The sequence below is a fragment of the Dama dama genome, chromosome 9, assembly GCF_033118175.1.
Source record: "Dama dama isolate Ldn47 chromosome 9, ASM3311817v1, whole genome shotgun sequence".
NCBI classification, from domain to species: domain Eukaryota; kingdom Metazoa; phylum Chordata; class Mammalia; order Artiodactyla; family Cervidae; genus Dama; species Dama dama.
The window spans coordinates 37,164,105-37,182,448 of NC_083689.1; the positions used below are offsets into that span (position 1 = coordinate 37,164,105).

The window sequence follows — 18,344 nt, forward strand, 5'->3', positions numbered from 1 at the left end:
AAACTGTCTACACGCAAACTCCAGATGCCACCTTTTCCACCCACAGTCCTCAAACAGCCCTTAGCCTCCTAACGCTCCTCCACACCCAGAGTCCTTGCAAAAGAAAAGCAGTGATTTTTCTGAACACAACCACTTGAAAGCTGTGACCAAAGGTTACTTCCCTGTCGACAGCAACACCATGGTGCTGAGTCATCCGAACATCCTGCCAGATTCCGACAAAGGCGTTACAACCAAATTAGTCTGGGCACTTTTTAACTTACCTAGTTTCGGCATTTTCCCCCGTATCAATCAGAAGGACAGCTTCCCAGAGTCTCAGCAGTCACATAGATCAGAGGAACATACATAGCCACCCTGCCGATGTCTTTCCCACGCACGGCATCTGTACTGCCTTCAGGGAGTCAGTCCTCCCTGAGAATAATTCAAAGAATTTGTCCAATCCTTTCAAAAAACCAACCATAGCATACCAAACCAATGCACGGAAGGGACTGGTCAACAACAGTCATGTAAAAGTTGTCTTGCTTGTTATTCTGGAAGCCGGGTTTCGTCACCTGTAGTGGAACGCATTGTGTAGCTCTTCCTTGTGAATCCAGAGAGGTCTTCACGTCCACAGCAGGGACGGACTGGTTGCTGCCTGTACTTGCTACCCGTAAACTACAACTACACAGAGACACAGGGATTACCTGTGATAGGAGGACAGGAGATAGTTTCAAAATCAAGCAGAAACAGGAAGTCTAATGTTTCCACATGCTAGAAAAGAGGAGCAGATACTTAAAAAAAAAAAGGGGGGGGGGGAGCAGCCTTAATCATAGATGCCCGGAAAAAACTCAAAAACAACTCATTCCTACCTGGCCTGTATAAACATGAATGTCTATTAATAGTAAGTGATGCTCAAAGGTGTTCCGGTTCTCAGGAGAGCTAGAGAACAGAGTTCGGACAACTTTGCCACTTAAAATCATTAGCCTTTTGCTTTTGAAGAGAATAGAAGGTCTTTATAAAGACTGTATGTATGCCAGCATCCATGCGCATGCAATACGCACAGGTACATACACAGAGATACAGGCACATGTACGTTCTAAGAGTCTGTTTAGAGGCTTATTTATTAACCTGGGCATTTGACAGTTATCATCACCCACAAGTCTTTCCCTCATCCATCCCCCCAGGCAAGGTTTGGCCAGTCCCACAAGACCCACTTCACATGCACCTCCTCTGTGAATCCTTTTCCTAAAGATCCCAAATGGGTGTTAGGATCTCAGGCTCCTCCTTTAATCCCCACAGCACCTCAACTGAGCTTCCTTTCTGGGATCTTCTCACAGCTGTCCTTATGTGATCTATGGTGATCTATCTTATCTTCCAACTTCATGGTAAGTTTCTTGACTTTATTCTTATCTTCTGCAGCAATAAACTCTGCTTTGAGCCTGTTTCTGCACACAGCAGGAACCATACCAAGTGGAAGGCAATGGACAAATGCTTTCGAGTCTGCTAGGTCAGGTTCAAATTTCAGCCACGCCACTTCCTAGTTTTGTAGACTTGCAAGTTACTTCACCTTCTGAACAATTTTGCTCTCTGTCCAATGAGAATAATATCGTCTACCTCATAGAACAGCTATCAAGACGTAAAAAGAACCATGTGATGCAAATAACATATTGCCTGACACATAATCACTGCTAGAATAGCAATAAGCATTATATTGTTGACCTGAATTAAAACTGAATGCCTACTATTAATTCATGGAGGAGGCGGAAAAAAATACCAATTCAACACCAACCGACAAACATATTACACATTTCTTTGTAGCCTGCATTATCATGTGACTAACTCACAGAGGTCTGAAGTTTATACTTTAGAAAACACCCTTTTGTGTTCCTTTGTGTTACTTCTCCAAATTCTGACTGGACCCTTGATGCTATGACAACTTCAACAAGGATTAAGGGTCAAAGATGCCAAGAGAAAACTCCTCCTGGAAACTTAGGGTTCTAAATCATAAAGACTTCCCAAACTCTGATTCACTGTCAAGTCTAAGGGTAAATTACCAAATGTAAAGAACAGAAATGCTGTATCTAAACACAGGAACCAGGCTCTCACATTTCCTTACAATGTGGCCTTGATGGTAGCTGCATGTCTAGGTGGCTACCAGGAACCAGTCTGTCCACTGCCCCGGGGAGAGGATGGGGCAGCATGGTGAAGCCGCCGGCAGGGACAGCAGGAGGGAAAACCGCAGAGCATCACAGAAAACAGCGGCCAGCATGGCCCCACAGCCCAAGCCTGGGCTCCAAACACAGGGACCAAGGCAGTGATGCGGCCCTACTGTGAGAGGCAAGGGCAGAGGGGGCTGCAAGCGTTAGAGTCTCGTGCATCAGCTGGGCACCTCCACACCCAGAGACCAATCCCTGATTTTGGAAAGAGCACTCCAACAACAGGAGAATATAAAGTAACGGAATAAACAGCTATGGAATCCCCTGGAGGTTCAGTGGTTAGGACTCGGCACTCTCACTGCTGGGGCCAGGAGATCGATCCCTGGTCAGGGAATTAAGATCATGCAAGCCCTACGGTGCAGCCAAAAAGAAAGTAGCACATCTGGATGGGCTACAGAGAAGGCAGGAAGTCGGGAGACCTCCTTCCTCTTTTAGAGGAAGACCTCCTCTTCCTCTTCCTCTGAGACCAGAATGCCCAGGTCTTACACGTTCAAAGCTATTAAAAGTTTGCCTGTTTTAAGCAGTCGCAGCAGTTATAATTTTAAATTCTACTCATCCTACATCCAACTTCATTTGGGAAGAAAGAAGAATTATAGACAGAGGCTAAAGACAGGGAGCTTGTAGAGCAGTCCAAATTCAGAGAACAGCCTTATGTAACGTATCTAACTCACTTCAGTCGCCTTTGGAGATATGAAAGCAGCTCTCCTATGCTTCTCTAGGACTTTAACTAGGAAATCAGGATGTTCTCGACAGATTTAAGGGTCGACAGTTGTGACAGATACCCAACGCCGGAGCATCATCCTTGCTCTGAGACAGGAAAAGAGGAAGAAGCCACAACTTCTAGCCCTAGAAACAGCATGACGGCTTGGCAGTGGAGGAACCTGTCCAATCCAGCCTTACAAAGGCGACTGGTGCTCAGATGCAGGCGTGGCTCTCTATCTCTTTCTGGTGAGCTCAGCTCTGCAGCTGAAGCAAGGTACTGCACAGCACCCCAACACCCCCAGGCCCCACCCCAGGAGTGTGAGTGGCATTGCTGGTGATGGACGCACCCCGGAGCTTCGCAGTGACAATACATAAGCCGTTTCATTAGGGAAGTCTGGGTGCGTCGTATCTCGTATTTCTCCTCCATCTATCTGCAACCACATGACAGGGGCTTTCAGAAAACCAGCTTCTCCTCTTGAGTGCACACGCTCTCCACGTTATCTGGGTATCTCACAGCAAGGCACTATCACTTCAATCATTTCACTGTCCCCACACCCAGAGAAACCAGGTGACAAGCACAATTTCAAAGAGGTTAAGCAGATTATTCGACAAGGCCCTGCAAGCTGGGGCAGGAGAGAAGCCATGAGACCCAGAACCATCTCCAAACACAGGCACTCTCTCTGGCCTAGTTTCATTGACTGCTTATTACACACCCCAAGAAAGACATTTCCTCTATGGCCACCCACATCCTTATCAGCAGTACATTCGACAAAATCACCACAAAGATAACGCAATTTATGGCTGCATGAAAATGTGCACCATTTGTTTATTTCAACAGACACTATAGGCTCCAGGACAGAACTGGAAATGTCTGTGAAACACCTTGACCTTCATGCCTTGGCATTCCCAATCTGCTCCCTAGTCCCTAGGGCATGATCTGGTGATTGCCAAGAGTACTGCTATCTTCTTTTCATTCAACCCTCCCCTCTTACCATCAATCCTATCTAGACCCTCCTTTTCAGTCTTATTCCTGCCACTGCAGCCCTCTCAATGGCCTCCCTAAAACCAGTGCCACAAACAGAGCCTCCTCTTTGATGCGACTTGATTCCCTTTGTCCCTCGGCTCTTCTTCCAGGAGGAAGGAGTCATTGGCGAGGGAAGAAGGCAGGTTGAGTGGAGATCATTCCAGGGCCTGAGTCTGGTAAAGTGCTCCAGAAGCACTTTCTGAATGCTATCACAGAGACAGCGAACGGTCACCTCTTACCTGAAAAGGCTTGTGCCAACAGGAGCGCATGCTTCATGCCTGGAGGAGAGCAGAGAAACCCTACCAGATGCCCAGCAGTATGTGTGACTTCCCTGCGTTCGCTCACTCTCCCTGAAACCCTGGGAGGTGGGCACCGTGATCCCTGAATTGTAGCTGAGGAAACCAAGCTCCATAAATGTAACATACTTGCTCAGCGCAAGGCCAGCACGGGTACACAGGATCTCTTATTCCAAATTGGTTGCTTTTTTCTTGTCATATATCATGAAAGGTGTTATGGTTCACCAGAAAGCACATATAGGGGACTGTCTGGAAAATAAAGAGAACACCTGGCAACCCACCTTTTAAGGCCAGGCAGAGCAGTGAGTTCACCAATGTGAACTGCAGCTGCTGCGGGCCAGCGCTGGCCTCAGGGACAAGGCAGGAGGGTCGGGAGGCAGATTTCTCAAGTCCATCCTCACACTGATTGCCCTTCACAGCCTCCCGACAATGGGCTGCATAAAAAAAATAAGTGTGGGAAGGCAGATTTTTCTATCACATAGTGTTTCTAAGTTTCAAGTAGAAGTTTTATAAAATGTTACTCGGAAGCAGGCAAACAAACAAATGAATAAATAAACTGCCAGCTGCCAGTACAGTGATGTCAACAACCAGATCTTCGGACTCTAGAATGAGCATTTATGTCTGTCGTTCTAGGAGGTTCAAATCTCCCTTCACACTCACACCACCAACGAAAACACTAAAGCAGACTTTATGAAGCACAGAAACACTGAGTGCCTCTTGCAATAAATATGCTGGCACTTGACCGTGGTTTATTTTCTGCTGAGCTGAGGATAAACAGAGTCTTGACATTTTATAGCATTCTTGCACTGCAAGCCTTCGTGTGAAACTGAACATGAGCCCTCATAATAAAATACTCAACTAATTAAACTCTAAATTTGCCAAGAAAAACTCTCCAATGGTAGAGTAAATTTCTCTATAAATTTCAAGAATTTCTTGTGAATATGCAACACACGGTATTCCCCAATTTGAATTTCTCATCTCCTTCTGTCACCAAAATTGATCATTTTCCTCTCTGGTTTAACCTCTCTGGATCCCATCATCTTTCAGTCATCGCTGATTCCTTTCTTGCTTTGGACAGTCTCTCCTTCACCAAGTTCTGCTGTCTTTCCATCTGTGCTGCTCCCATTCTCATTTGGATTTTGTTAAAACCTGTGCATTCAAGGTGGCAGAAGAGATTTTCTTGAAAAGACAGCTTTCCAGAGAAGACCATTAAAGCAGTTCTACTTTCTATCCCCCTTTAGATGACAGTGAGCTTTGTCATTCTGTAGTTTCACCCAAGTAGCTACTTTGAAACCTATATTAAAAGAAAAAAACGCAACTTTCAGAAATGTTTCAGTTTAGTGAGCCATCAGGAATTACACCCTGTCTTGAGTAAGGTTTCTCCTTGATTGTTGGCCCGCAGGAAACATAGGCACTCACCAGTTTTGACCATTTGCAGGGGAAGGATGATCACCCAGTTCGGGGCCTCATCCCATCGGTACCCAGAGCCCCGCGCTCAGGCGGACGGCAGTCAGCACTTGTCTTCTGCCCCATCCTCCTCAGTCTCACAACTGAGCAAACTGACTGAATGGCAGGCTGACATCAAACAAGCTCCCGCCACACAGTGACCGAGGAGCAGACACTGCCAAGCACACCACCTCTCAGCCCTGGAGAGATGTGAGAGCCCTGTATTCCTGTCCCACTAAGCGGTCCTATTCTTCCAGATAAGGAGTGGCCACAGGAGCCCGGAGTTTCCTGTCCTGTGCTGCATTTCTGTCTCCCCACCTCTAGCCTCTCATCACCCAAAGTCTTCCAGGTCAAAGGAGGGCACGTGGGCTAGTTTCATCCAGAAAATGCCCCCTGATACAGTAAAAGGATGGGCTAGAAAAAAATTCATATGATTCATCCCCAAAGAGCTTCTCTTCTGCACTGCATATCTCATCTTCCCACCAGCCATTCAGAGTTGAAGCCTCAGTGTCGTCATGGGTCTCCCTCTGCCCCTTCCAGGCACCAAGCTCTCACGTCTCCCGACCCTTGCAGAGTGCCTCTGCCTTCCTTTGATTCGACCCCAAAGCCCCATCCTATCTCAGGCCTCAGCTTCCTGCTCCTTTCACCTCTGGGGTCCATTCCACCATCATCAGCTACAACATACTGTCAGTCTCCCAAGGCTCCGTTCACACAAGGCCATTATGATGCCTGTGTTGCTGTTGTTTAGTTGCTAAGTCGTGTCTGACTCTGTGACCCCGCTGATTGTAGCCCGCCAGGCTCCTCTGTCCACAGGATTTCCCAGGCAAGAATACTAGAATGGGTTGCCATCTCCTCCTCCAGCGGATCTTCCCAACCCAGGGATTGAACCTGCATCTCCTGCACTGCAGGCGGATTTGTTGCCACTGAGCCACCAGGAAGCCCATTACGATGCCTGAAGCCAGCTCCTCTTCCTCTGTCTCCCTATGCGACTTGGAAGCTTCCTTACAAACTTTAGCCCAGTTTGCTCTAAGGGAGAGGCACTGTTATACACGTCTCATCATCCCATGACACTGCACGTTCCTAGGTGAAAAGGAGATTGCTTCATTCATTCAAGAAAATCAACTCGCATTTATTCAGAACCTACTGAACATCAGGTACCGACTGAGGTGCTGGGCTTATTGTGGGAAATAAAACACAAGATGTGGCAGTCAAGTAAACACATGAATAACTAAAGGGCAGATTTCAAGAGGAGCTGGGATGGAAATGAACAGGAGGTTCTGATGGCGACTGTGCTGGCAGAGGTGGCCTCAGAGGCCAAGCGCCAGAAGAACAACAGGAAAAGCAGCAAGAAGACAGGCACTCCAGGCTGAGACAGGACAAGCTTGGCCCGCTCCAGGGAGAGGAGAGGAGAGGGGGCCAGGATGGATGCCCAAGGAACAAGCTGCTGGGAGTCAGGGAAAGGCCCACGGAGGTCAGGCCGTACAGAGCACGGTCAGAAGTTTCTGTGACGTGCTGGGAATGGAAAGCAGGACAAATGTCTGGAAGGCAAAGTGGCAATAAAGATCAAAACCTTCAAACTCCACATGTCCTTTGAACCACTTCCAGGAACACATCCAGTGAAACAGAGACAAGTGTGGACAGCTGCTAAAAGCAAGGCAGTTGTGCGATGTCATGACAGTGGTAAAGATTAAAAACAGTTCACCTATCCAAATGGGAGATTGGTGAAGTGAATTATGGCATAGCTATATAATGGCACATAATACGGTCTTTAAAAATGATTTTGGAGAGTAATTAATAACATGCAAACTATTCACAAAGGCTACAAAGCAATATATAAAAGAAAGCATATGAACTACTATACAATTTTTATAGAGAAAACTATAGGCATACAGAAACCAACCTGGAGTTATAGTCACAAAATATTTTCTTCTGAGTGCTGAAGTTAAGGAGTAACTTTTTATTTTTTTTGTCATTTTTCACTTTTTTGTCAAATTATAATTGGTAAATATACTACACTACCATGTGATGCTTTTGTTATAAGGGGGAAAAGGTTTTCTAAAACCTGTTAGTGGGACGTCCCTGGCGGCTCAGTGGTAAAGAATCCACCTCCCAATGCAGGAGACACAGATTCAATCCCTGATCCAGGGAGATCCCACATGTTGTGGAGTGACTAAGCTCGTGTACCACAACTACTGAGCCTCAGCTCTAGAGTCTGGAAGCCTCAACTACTGACCCTGCGGGCCACAGCTGATGAAGCCTGTGCGCCCCGTGCTCCACAACAAGAGAAGTCGCTGCAGTGAGAAGCCCGCACACCGCAACTAGAGAAAAGTCAGCACAGCAATGAAGGCCCAGCACAGCCATAAATAAATAAACAAAATTATTAAACAAAAACACCCAAACCTGTTAGTAACAAGAAGGTATAGCAGAGTAGATTTCCTGTAAATAACAAAGGCTGCTGATCCAGTGATGGCCAGGGCAGTCTTCTGTCTTTTTAGGGAATCTCCAGAGCAAAACAGAAAAACAAAACAACAAAACAAAACTCCCTAGAACTTCAGGCAGGAAGCGTGTCATTCCTTTCTCGCTGATCCCTCTGACTCAGTCCTGACTGTCAGGCCCCTCTGGTCCTCACAGCGAAGAAGTTGGAGACAGGTGTTCTGACAGGATGGAGACCTGGAAAGCTTGCCTGGCAGCTCCCAGCCCTGGGGCTGAAGTCTGAAATGCCAACCTGGACCTTCTAAGGGAAGAGCCTTTCCCCATTCTTCCTGAGATTCACTACAACTGAGTCAAACACTCTCATTTATATTATTACAGGTTAAACGTGATTACGTTTTTGTCTCTTTCTTTTAAATAAGATTTACTGTGCAAGCCCCAAACACATCGTGGTGTGTGAGCTTTCTTCCCAAACAGGTTTGAAAATGTAATAAACGATTCAGACAAGTGCCAACAAGTCTCAGGTATTTTGATGCCAGCTTAGGAATGCCCAAGGTGAAAAACGTTCACCGCAAAGGCCCATTCAGCCAGCGTGCCTCCCTGCTGGCCCCTGGGTCACAGAGGTGGTTTGGTTCGCTGTCCTGTTTGGCAGCCTTCTAAGCTCAGCACTTAACGGCCACTCAAAGAGCATAGGTTGAAAATGATTTGCTAGCAGAATCCCACATACTTCTTTTAGTTCTGTTTTTAATAATCCCCTGGAAGCCACAGAGCTGAGGGAAATATATACATGGGATTGTACATGAAAGCAGATTTTTTTTTCTTTTTACTCTGTAAACCTTAAAAATTTTAAGAAAAATTAAATCAGAGATGGAGGACACTGACAGTTACCATCCAGGGCCTCTGTCTTCCCACATTCATTCAACAAATATTTATTGAAGCCTTCCTGTGCCCCCAGTAGCCCCTAGAATGAATAATAAACAAAGGGGCCAGAGGAGGTAAAGGAAGGACTGTGGAGGGGGGATGAGCGGAATGACAGGAGGGAGGAAAGGAGACAATTACTTCCAAGATATTCTAACAGCCACGATCAGTTTGAGAACAGGTTATTAAGGATCTTATAAGACCTATGTAAAAATTTAGACTTTCTCAAAACTCTAACTAGGCATCTTAAGCAGGGGATGACACAATCAGGTGGCTATTTTGTAAAGACCAATAGGAGCACAGGAAGTCAGACTGGTACGGAGGCGGGGGCATGTGGCACGTCAAGTGTGCTTGAAGGAATCTAGGTAAGAGATGATAGTGGCGCCCTGGTCTCAGGTTGGTGGCAGTAGGCTGGGACAGGCAGTGTAGTTTCTACAGCTATTGAGTGGGAGAACTGGTAATATTGGCAATTGACTGACATAGATGAGGATGCCTTCCAGGCCTCTGGATAGTCGGTTAGATCACTACTGAGGGGAAAATGCAAAGAGAAGGTAAGTTCAGCTGACTTCCCATCACATTTGAGTTGCCTGTGAGATGTCTAAGGATTGATAAACACTTTACAACTGGGCAGACAAGTCTAGGCTAGGCTTGAAATATATCTTTGACAGTCATTACCACGTAGAGATTCTGATATCCCAGGATGGATGGGGTCATCAAGGGAAAGAGTAGAATAAGCAGGGCACAGAGGGACTTCCCTGGTGGTCCACTGGTCAAAACCCGACGCTTCCACTGCAGGGGGCCTGGGTTCAAACCCTGGTTGGGAAACTAAGGTCCCACAGGCTGCACGGCATGGCCAAAAGAAAGAGAGGACAGCAGAGAATCCAGACAAAACCCTAAGAAACACTGACATTTAAGGGACGGATAAAGAAGAGGAAGGAGCCTGCAGTGGAGACTGAGAAGGGACAGACAGAAGAGAAGGAAATCAGGAGGGTGGATGGTCAAGGAGAGAACTGCGTATAGAAAACAGGAGCAGTGGGTCCACCAGACCATTCTCTATGCCTGCATCTCCACTTCTTCTCTATAAATAGGTTCATCAGTACTAATTTTCTAGATTCTATATGTATGTATTAATATGTGATATTTGCTTTCCTCTTTCTGACTTATTTCACTTGGCATATATAATCATGACTGATTCGTGTTGATGTATGGCAGAGACCACCACAACATTGTAAAGCCATTATCCTCCAATACAAAAAAAAAAAAAGAAGAAGAAGAAAACAAGAGCAGTACGGACTTGCACTGAGCAGTCAAGAAGGAAGTGAACGGTGGCTGTGCACCCATCATTAAAATGCCAGCTGCTGCTCCCCTTCTTCTCCATCCTTGATATTTCTGGAGTCGGCGGTGAGCAGGCAGGGGCTAAACAGGAGGAGGCAGAAGAAAGAAGGTTCTGAGATAAACAGGGCAGGAGATCCTGGACATAAGCCAGGGTGATCTGATCAGGGGCTGGAAAAGGGGCCAAAGGCCAGAGAAGTCACAAAACATGAAGTTACGCAGGTAGCACTCTGTTGGTCTGTCAGAGGTATTTACGGTGGGTGCAAGGGCTCTGAGGCAGGGTCAAGTCTGGAAAGTCTAAGGAAGCAGCACGGAAATGTGGGCCAACAGGAGAGGAGGAGTGGGGATGGTAAGAGATGACACTGGAGAGTGGGGCGGGGGGCCAGGTTGGGGAGCCCCAGGGCTCAGGGTAAGGAGGGTGCACTTCACTGCTTGTGACAGGAAGGCACAGGGGGGTTTAGAGCAAGGCAGGGACACAGCCTGCTGGGTTTTCTGAGAGTACTCAGGTGACCTGCGAAGTAGATGGGGCGAGGGGTGCGGCAGGAGGCATGGAGGCCGCTGAGGCCATCCAGATGGGAAACAGTGGTGGCCGGGGAAGGGGAGAGGGCTGAGATGGTCATGTTTGGAAGAGAAACGAATGGGACTGGCTGCTGGACTAGCTGTGGAATGGTGAGGGGTCAAGATGCCACCTAAGCATTTAGCCCAAAAGCTCAGTATACAAATATGCTGACAGAGAAGAACAAAGCCAGGGGAGGAGAAGCTTTGCTTAGAAGAATGGCTGTGGAATCAAGATGCCTATTCCTATAAAGACAATGTGGCACGTATACACAATGGAATATTACTCAGCCATTAAAAAGAATGAAATAGTGCCATTTACATCAATGTGGATGGGCTTAAGAATTTATCATCCTAAGTGAAGTCAGACATAGAAAAGACAAATTTCATATAATATCACTTATATGTGGAACTTTAAAAAATGATACAAATGAACTTATAAAACAGAAATCTGACTCACAGACTTAGAGAACCAACTTATGGTTATCAAAGGGGAAAGGAGGGGCAGGGATAAATCAGGAGTTTGGAATTAAAATAGACCCACTACTATATGCTTTTCATTCCAAAATCCCAAAAAAGGGCAATGCCAAAGAATATCCAATCTACCACACAATTGCACTTATTTCACATGTTAGCAAAGTAATGCTCAAAATCCTTCAAGCTACACTTCAACAGTGTATGAACAGAGGACTTCCAGATGTACAAGCTGGATTTAGAAATGGCAGAGGAACTAGAGATCAAATTGCCAACATCTGCTGGATCATAGAAAAAACAAGAGAGTTCCAGAAAAACATCTACTTCTGCTTCATTGACTATGTTAAAGCCTTTGACCGTGTAGATCACAACAAACTGTGGGAAATTCTTCAAGAGATGGGAATACCAGACCACCTTACCTGCCTCCTGCAAAATCTGCATGCATGTAAAGAAGCAACAGTTAGAACCAGACAAGGAACGACAGACTGGTTCCAAATTGAGAAAGGAGTACGTCAAGGCTGAATACTGTCACGCTGCTAATTTAACTGATATGCAGAGTACATCATGAAGAAACACTGGGCTGGAAGAAGCACAAGCTGGAATCAAGATTGCCGGGAGAAATATCAATAACCTCAGATATGCAGATGACACTACCCTTATGGCAGAAAGTGAAGAGGAATTAAAGAGCCTCTTGGAGAAGGTGAAAGAGGAGAGTGAAAAAGCTGGCTTAAAACTCAACATTCCAAAAACAAAGATCATGGCATCCAGTCCCATCACTTCATGGCAAATAGATGGGGAAACAATGGAACCAGTGACAGACTTTATTTTCTTGGGCTCCAAAATCACTGTGGATGGTGACTGCAGCCATGAAATTAAAAGACGCTTGCTCCTTGGAAGAAAAGCTATGACAAACCAAGACAGTGTATTAAAAAGTAGAGACATTACTTTGCCAAAAAAGGTCCATAGAGTCAAAGATATGATTTTTCCACCAGTCAGGTACGGATAAGAGAGCTGGACAATAAATAAGGCTGAATGCCGAAGGATTGATGCCTTCGAACTGTGGTGCTGGCGAACTCTTTAAGAGTCCTTTGGACAGCAAGGAGATCAAACCAGTCAATTGTAAAGGAAATCAACCCTGAATATTCATTGGAAGGACTGATGCTGAAGCTGAAGCTCCAAATACTCTGGCTACCTGATGTGAAGAGCCGACTCACTGGAAAAGACCCTGACGCTAGGAAGGATTGAGGGCAGGAGGAGAAGGGGATGACAGAGGATGAGATGGTTGGATGGCATCACTGATTCAATGGACAAGAGTTTGAGCAAGCTCTGGGAGATGGTTGAAGGACAGGGAAGCCTGGGGTGCTGCAGTCCATGGGGTCACAAAGTGTTGGACATGGCTGAGCAACTGAACAACAACATATATAAAAGAGATAACCAACAAGGACCTATTGAATAGCACAGGGAACTATATTCAATATCTTATAATAACGTATAAGGAAAAGAACCCAAAAAATGGCTTGATCCCACAGCCATTCTTCTAACCCAAACCTTCTCTTCCCCTGGCTCCCTGGCTTTGTCCTTCTCTGTCAGCATATTTGTATACTGAACTTTCAGGCTAAAAGCTTAGGTGGCATCTTGACCCCCTCATCATTCCACAGCTAGTCCAACAGCCTGTCCTGTTCATTTCTCTTCCAAATATGCAGTGATTCAGAATCCAAACTGAATCACTTTGCTGAAACTAACACACCATTGTAAAATCAATTATATTTCAATAAAATTAAAAAAAAAAACAAAAAAAAAAAAACTGATGCCCATGAGTCTTCCCCAGAGATTCTAAGTTAATCAGACTTGAGTGAGACCTGGCCCTTCTTTCACTTTTCTACCCACGTCAGGTAAAGAAGCACTGCCCAGAGAGTGTGAGGACAGCAAAGGTCTTTGGAAGGAGAAGTTAAGGAGGTAGGAGAAAACGTGGTTGTGATGCCTGGGAAGCCAAGTCTAGAAAGTGTTCTAGGAAGAGGGAGGGATGAAGGATGCTGAATCTGCTGAGGCTGAGGGTGGAAGGGATGAAGAAGCGGCCACAGGGTTCATTAAAACAGAGGTTTCTGGAACTTCTTTGGTGGTCCAGGGGTTAAGACTTTGCATTTCCAATGCAGGGTACGTGGGATACATCCCAAGGTTGGGGGAACTAAGATCCCATAATCCATGTGGTGTGATCTACCACCTGCCAAAAAAAAATAGAGGTCTCTGCTGACCTTAAGAGGAGCAGTTTTGGAGGAGGGGAACGGTGAAGAGGGCAGTAAGAAGGGGAGATTACATGCAGAGATACTTCCATGGGAAAGTTCCACTGGAACCCAGAGCAGAGAAGTAGGGTGACAGTTAGAAGGTTACTTCAGATTGAGGAAGTTTCATTTGTTTTTCTGAGTCTCAATGTGCTAACATTTTTGGCACAAGTGCATTCTTCTCTGCGTCATTTGCTTTCATCTGCTTTTTAAGATGAGTGACAAAAAGGCATATTCTGATACTGATGAGGATTGTTCCCACATGGAGAAAGAAAAGGATGTTGTACAAGAGGGGGTTAGTTGCAGGAGGACTTGCACAAAGTGGAGAGAAAAAGCCATTAATAATAGGACCCTGAATCTGAAATTCCCCTTCAAATGCCAGGTGTCTTCATTTTTCACTACTCAGGGGAGGTAATATGTCCAAAAATGACAGAATGGCTAGACAGGAATGGGACTTAAAGATCATCCTATCCAAAGTCCACTACTAATCCACAGCTGAAATCCCCTGTTTCCTTTCCCATTCATGGTCTTCTTCACAACCTCCATTGTAAGGGACTTTCTACACCTCTTCACTTAACCATCTTATACCTCACAACTCCATGGTTCATGCTATTTTTGGACACTCCTCGAACTGAGCCAGAAGCTATTTACCTGCATGCCAATCCACTGGTTCTGGTTCCATATGTTGAGGACACAAAGAACATGTCTAATTCCTCCTCTATGTCTTTCAAACATTGGGAAACGACTAATTCTTGCTCCACTCTCTTATTCCCATACTCCCAAACCAAATCAATTCTTTTTATATGTATTGACAAACAGGTCCCCATTTTAGGAAATATCTACACAGGGGCTACCAATCAACCCAGTTGTTCTTTAATATGATGAAATTGTAGTCAAACATACTGCAGTAAAAGTTACACCCATAGATATACAAATTACCTACAATAGCCCTGGTTTCTAAGAAACCAGAATGACTCTCGGTGATTTCTCCTTCTAGGTTTGGCTTGATCCATTCAATCCTTAAGCACTAATTTAATTCTCTGACGCATCCTGTCCCCCAATCCCAGGACACATCCTCCCCTCAACACATACATCCACCACATACCCACACTCTGACTCTCAGCAGAATGTGGTCCATTTACTATTAAATACAACTGTCATTAAGCACCTTGTCATGATTCTCATGGCAGTCCAGTTTTTAGTAGTGCTATACTATAAATTTCAATTAATTTTTACAGACTTCATTCAACAAAACTCCAAAGTCAGAAGAAAAACATAAACGTTTACCTATCCCAAGAGTACTTTTTAAAAAATGCAATTATAGATTAATTTAAAACCACAGCTACCAAAAAAAAAAGTTTTAGATTAAAATTAAAGTATCCCTTGGATTACGGAGTCATTGCTGAAACTCAGTGAAGAAACAGGATATGAGATTTCAACAAAGACATTTGGAGTATTCTTGCCAATACTTGAGTTGTTATTCTTCTAGTCTTAATGTAAACCATTCTAATCACTAGGTGTAAAAGGGACCCAGCACACAATAGTATTGGCATAATGCCTCAAATTGCAATAAACTAGATTGAAACAATTTTAAAGTTATTTTAGTTATTAATGTATAGTAGGCCCTGAAATATTTAGTAAATGAATAGATTGCATTACGTGGAGTAAAAGGGCCCCCCAACCTCAAAGAAGAGAAAAACTGAAAAACTATTATAGACATAACCCCCGATTCATAAGCATGAATTTAACTTTAGTACAAAAGGCTGATGTAGAACATTAAAGGTACTACTTAAAATTTCTTGAAATCTCTGTAAAGAGACAACAATTTTTAAAAACTTGGTAGTCAACCACTTGCATAAGGATCAATGAATTCAGAGCTACTTCAAGAGCTTTAACTATTCATTTTCACAGGTTTTTAGAAACACAGTTTTGAGTATATTCAGTATATTATGTTTGTATTTAATATTGAATTTCACCACTTCAATTAAATTTGACAAGTGTACCCAGGAAAATTCAACTTGTTTATGTCAAGTATCTTTTATGTGTGTTACGCTCTGGAAAACTGGGTATGTGCAGAGGGAGATAAAGTTCATTAAATTAATTATACAATATAATAAATATAGACGAAAGAAATTGCTAGAAAAGTATTTCTGAGTGTCTCAGAATTAGAGCAAACGATAACTGCACTAAAATTAAAAATGCCTTTCCTACCTTCCTCATATCCAATCAAAAGGAAAGAAGAGAAAATAAAGCTCTATAGCACATAAAATCACATTTCTTATAGCCCATGTATAACCACTTTCACATGATTCACTCTCTGATTTTAGAAAACTTTATATATATAAAAACAACCAATTCAAAAGCTTACTTAAAAATTATTTATTTTGGCTAATTTACATAGGTTTAATTTTCCTAACTTCAGTTTTCTTCCAAGCCATTCAAATGTAATAAACTTAGAGAACCACAAGAAGACAGCCTGTCCAAAAAATCAGATCCAGGAGATGCTCCAGCTACAAGGACAGGCCAGGAACAAACCATCAGACTCCTGCAACGGCAGGCACAGTAGAGGCATTTGCTGAGCCACTCCCTTCCCTCATCTTGCTGGGAGGCCAAAAATGTAAACTTCTTCATGCTAGGCTTTCATCACAATGGCCTTACCCATTGCTCTGACATATCTCATTTCTTAAGCCTGATTATTCTAGAGCGCTGTTTCCCAACCTCAGTACTATTGACATTTTCTGCGTGGTGATTTTTTGTTATGGTAGAGCTGTCTGTGAATTTCAGGTTATTTAGCTGCATCTCTGGTTTCTACCCAGTAGATGCCAGGAAGCAGACCCCTCCCCTAGTTGTGACAATCAAAAAGTATATCCAGACATTGCTAATGATCCTTGGGAGGGAGGGGGGGGCCCATAAAACTGTTCCTGGTTGAGAGACACTGTTCTACAGCACTGGTTCTTAGCTACACATTGGAAGGACCTGACGACTTTTGAAAAATACTGATTCCAAGTCCCACCTACCTGCCCCCACCACCATCTCCACATGAGATTTTGATTTAATTCATTTGGGCTGAGTGCTGGGCATCTGAATTTTTGAAAGCCAGGAGATTCTAAATAATGCAGCCAAGTGTGAGGATATCTGCCCTAGAGTTATCAATGATATCAAGGAAGTCATTGAACCAATTTAAGGCCACACAAAAATGCATTATATTCCTCCAAATTAGAGTATTTTTTTTATGTTGGTATTAGAATCTATACAATTATAGTAAACCAGGAGAGGAAATGGAAAAAGGTTGACTATAGTCCTGATCTGACAACTTCTTTTCCCTTTTGATTGGACAGGAACGAGAGCAAAAAGACTTGCTTGAATTTTAATGCTGTATCTTCAAACACAGATGGGGTGATTCAGAAACCAAGCTTCACAGACAGAAAAACAGAACTATGTCCTCACAGGGTGAAAACACCAGCTCTACAATGAAGAAACTCTGGAGTTGCCATCTCTTTAATGAGCACCACTAAACTGGCCTTGGAGAAAAGCAGAGTTCATTAAAAACAACACACAAGCAAACAATCTGTGGGCTGGAAAGACACTCAGAGAACCCACATGGGAACTGAAATCAAGGCCTTTCCAGTGGGATCATGCTTGTAATAGATGACATTACCAGGGACCTACCTGGAGCTGACAGCAAAGTTGAAGCCCTGCACAAAAGCCTCATGGCCACAAACAACCCCAATCCTTCTCTTCCTCACTTATACCTCTGCATCCTCTGCCAGCCTCAGTATGTTCAACTCTAGGCTTAGTTCCAACTTTTGCAGAGAATGGCATGGCACTTTCCCAGAAGGCACTGTTCCCCTAACTGCCTGGTCTCTGGCTTTGGCTTTCCGGTCAACCATGTGCCACCCGATCAGCTGGGCGGACAGACTGACTGCTGTTCTCTAAATTGGAAAAACAGCAAGTAGACACACGCACACAAACATGAAAGTGACTCTTCTGCCAGTTCAGCAAGGACACTAACCAGCAATTTGTATTGAGTGTTTATGATGTGTACATCAGTACTTTGCTAAGAACTGTTTATGCATTATCTCACTGACTCTTGACAGTTCTATAAAGGAGATGCTAGTACTGTCTCCATTTGGTAGAAAAATTTATTTAGGCTTATGCAGTTTAAGAAACTTATCCAAGGCCAAGCCAGGACTTGGATGCACTTCTCTGTGGCATCAAAGCCCCTGGTCTTAACCACCACATAATCCTGCCTCCCGTGGTTCTTGAACTTGGACTTAAACTCCACCAACTATTAATGTTTCAAGTTCTCATTGATTTGGGTTAGAAATCCTAGGACAGGAGAAAATTTCCCAGATACAGAAAGGATGTGTGATATCCAGTTTCATCCCAGACTGCATCAACAAGATCACAGGACATTGTACATGTCTTTGAACTTGCCTTGAATTAATCCTGGAGTTCAGCTTTGACTCCTTACACTCAGCATGCTTACCGATTCTTCTTTCAAGTCTCTCCCTAAAACTCTATTGTTCGTACTAAGATTCTCTCATTTCTCACTCTTGGATTTGAAAGTGCCTCTGAACTGGCTTACAGCAGCTCACGTAACTGCAACCCATCTTGCACACAGATGTCAAATCTTTCAGTGCTTCTTTCAAGTTTTCTCTCTTCTACTAAAAAATGTGCAAGAGTTCCCTCTTTG

The 18,344-nt window shown here is 44.2% G+C and overlaps 1 protein-coding gene across 4 annotated transcripts in view; it reads right to left on the bottom strand.

The window, feature by feature from the left end:
• The window catches only part of TNFAIP8 (TNF alpha induced protein 8), a 139,917-nt gene that overhangs the window by 69,069 nt on the left and 52,504 nt on the right, over positions 1 to 18,344 (bottom strand). The window contains exon 1 of one of the 4 annotated variants that reach the window (XM_061150932.1): positions 261 to 361. The exons of the other annotated variants lie outside the window; for them this stretch is intronic. Coding sequence (XP_061006915.1) covers positions 261 to 273 — 13 coding nt within the window. The 5' untranslated portion in view covers positions 274 to 361. Of the gene's footprint in view, positions 1 to 260; positions 362 to 18,344 lie in introns of those variants that run through there. 4 annotated transcript variants of the gene reach the window in all.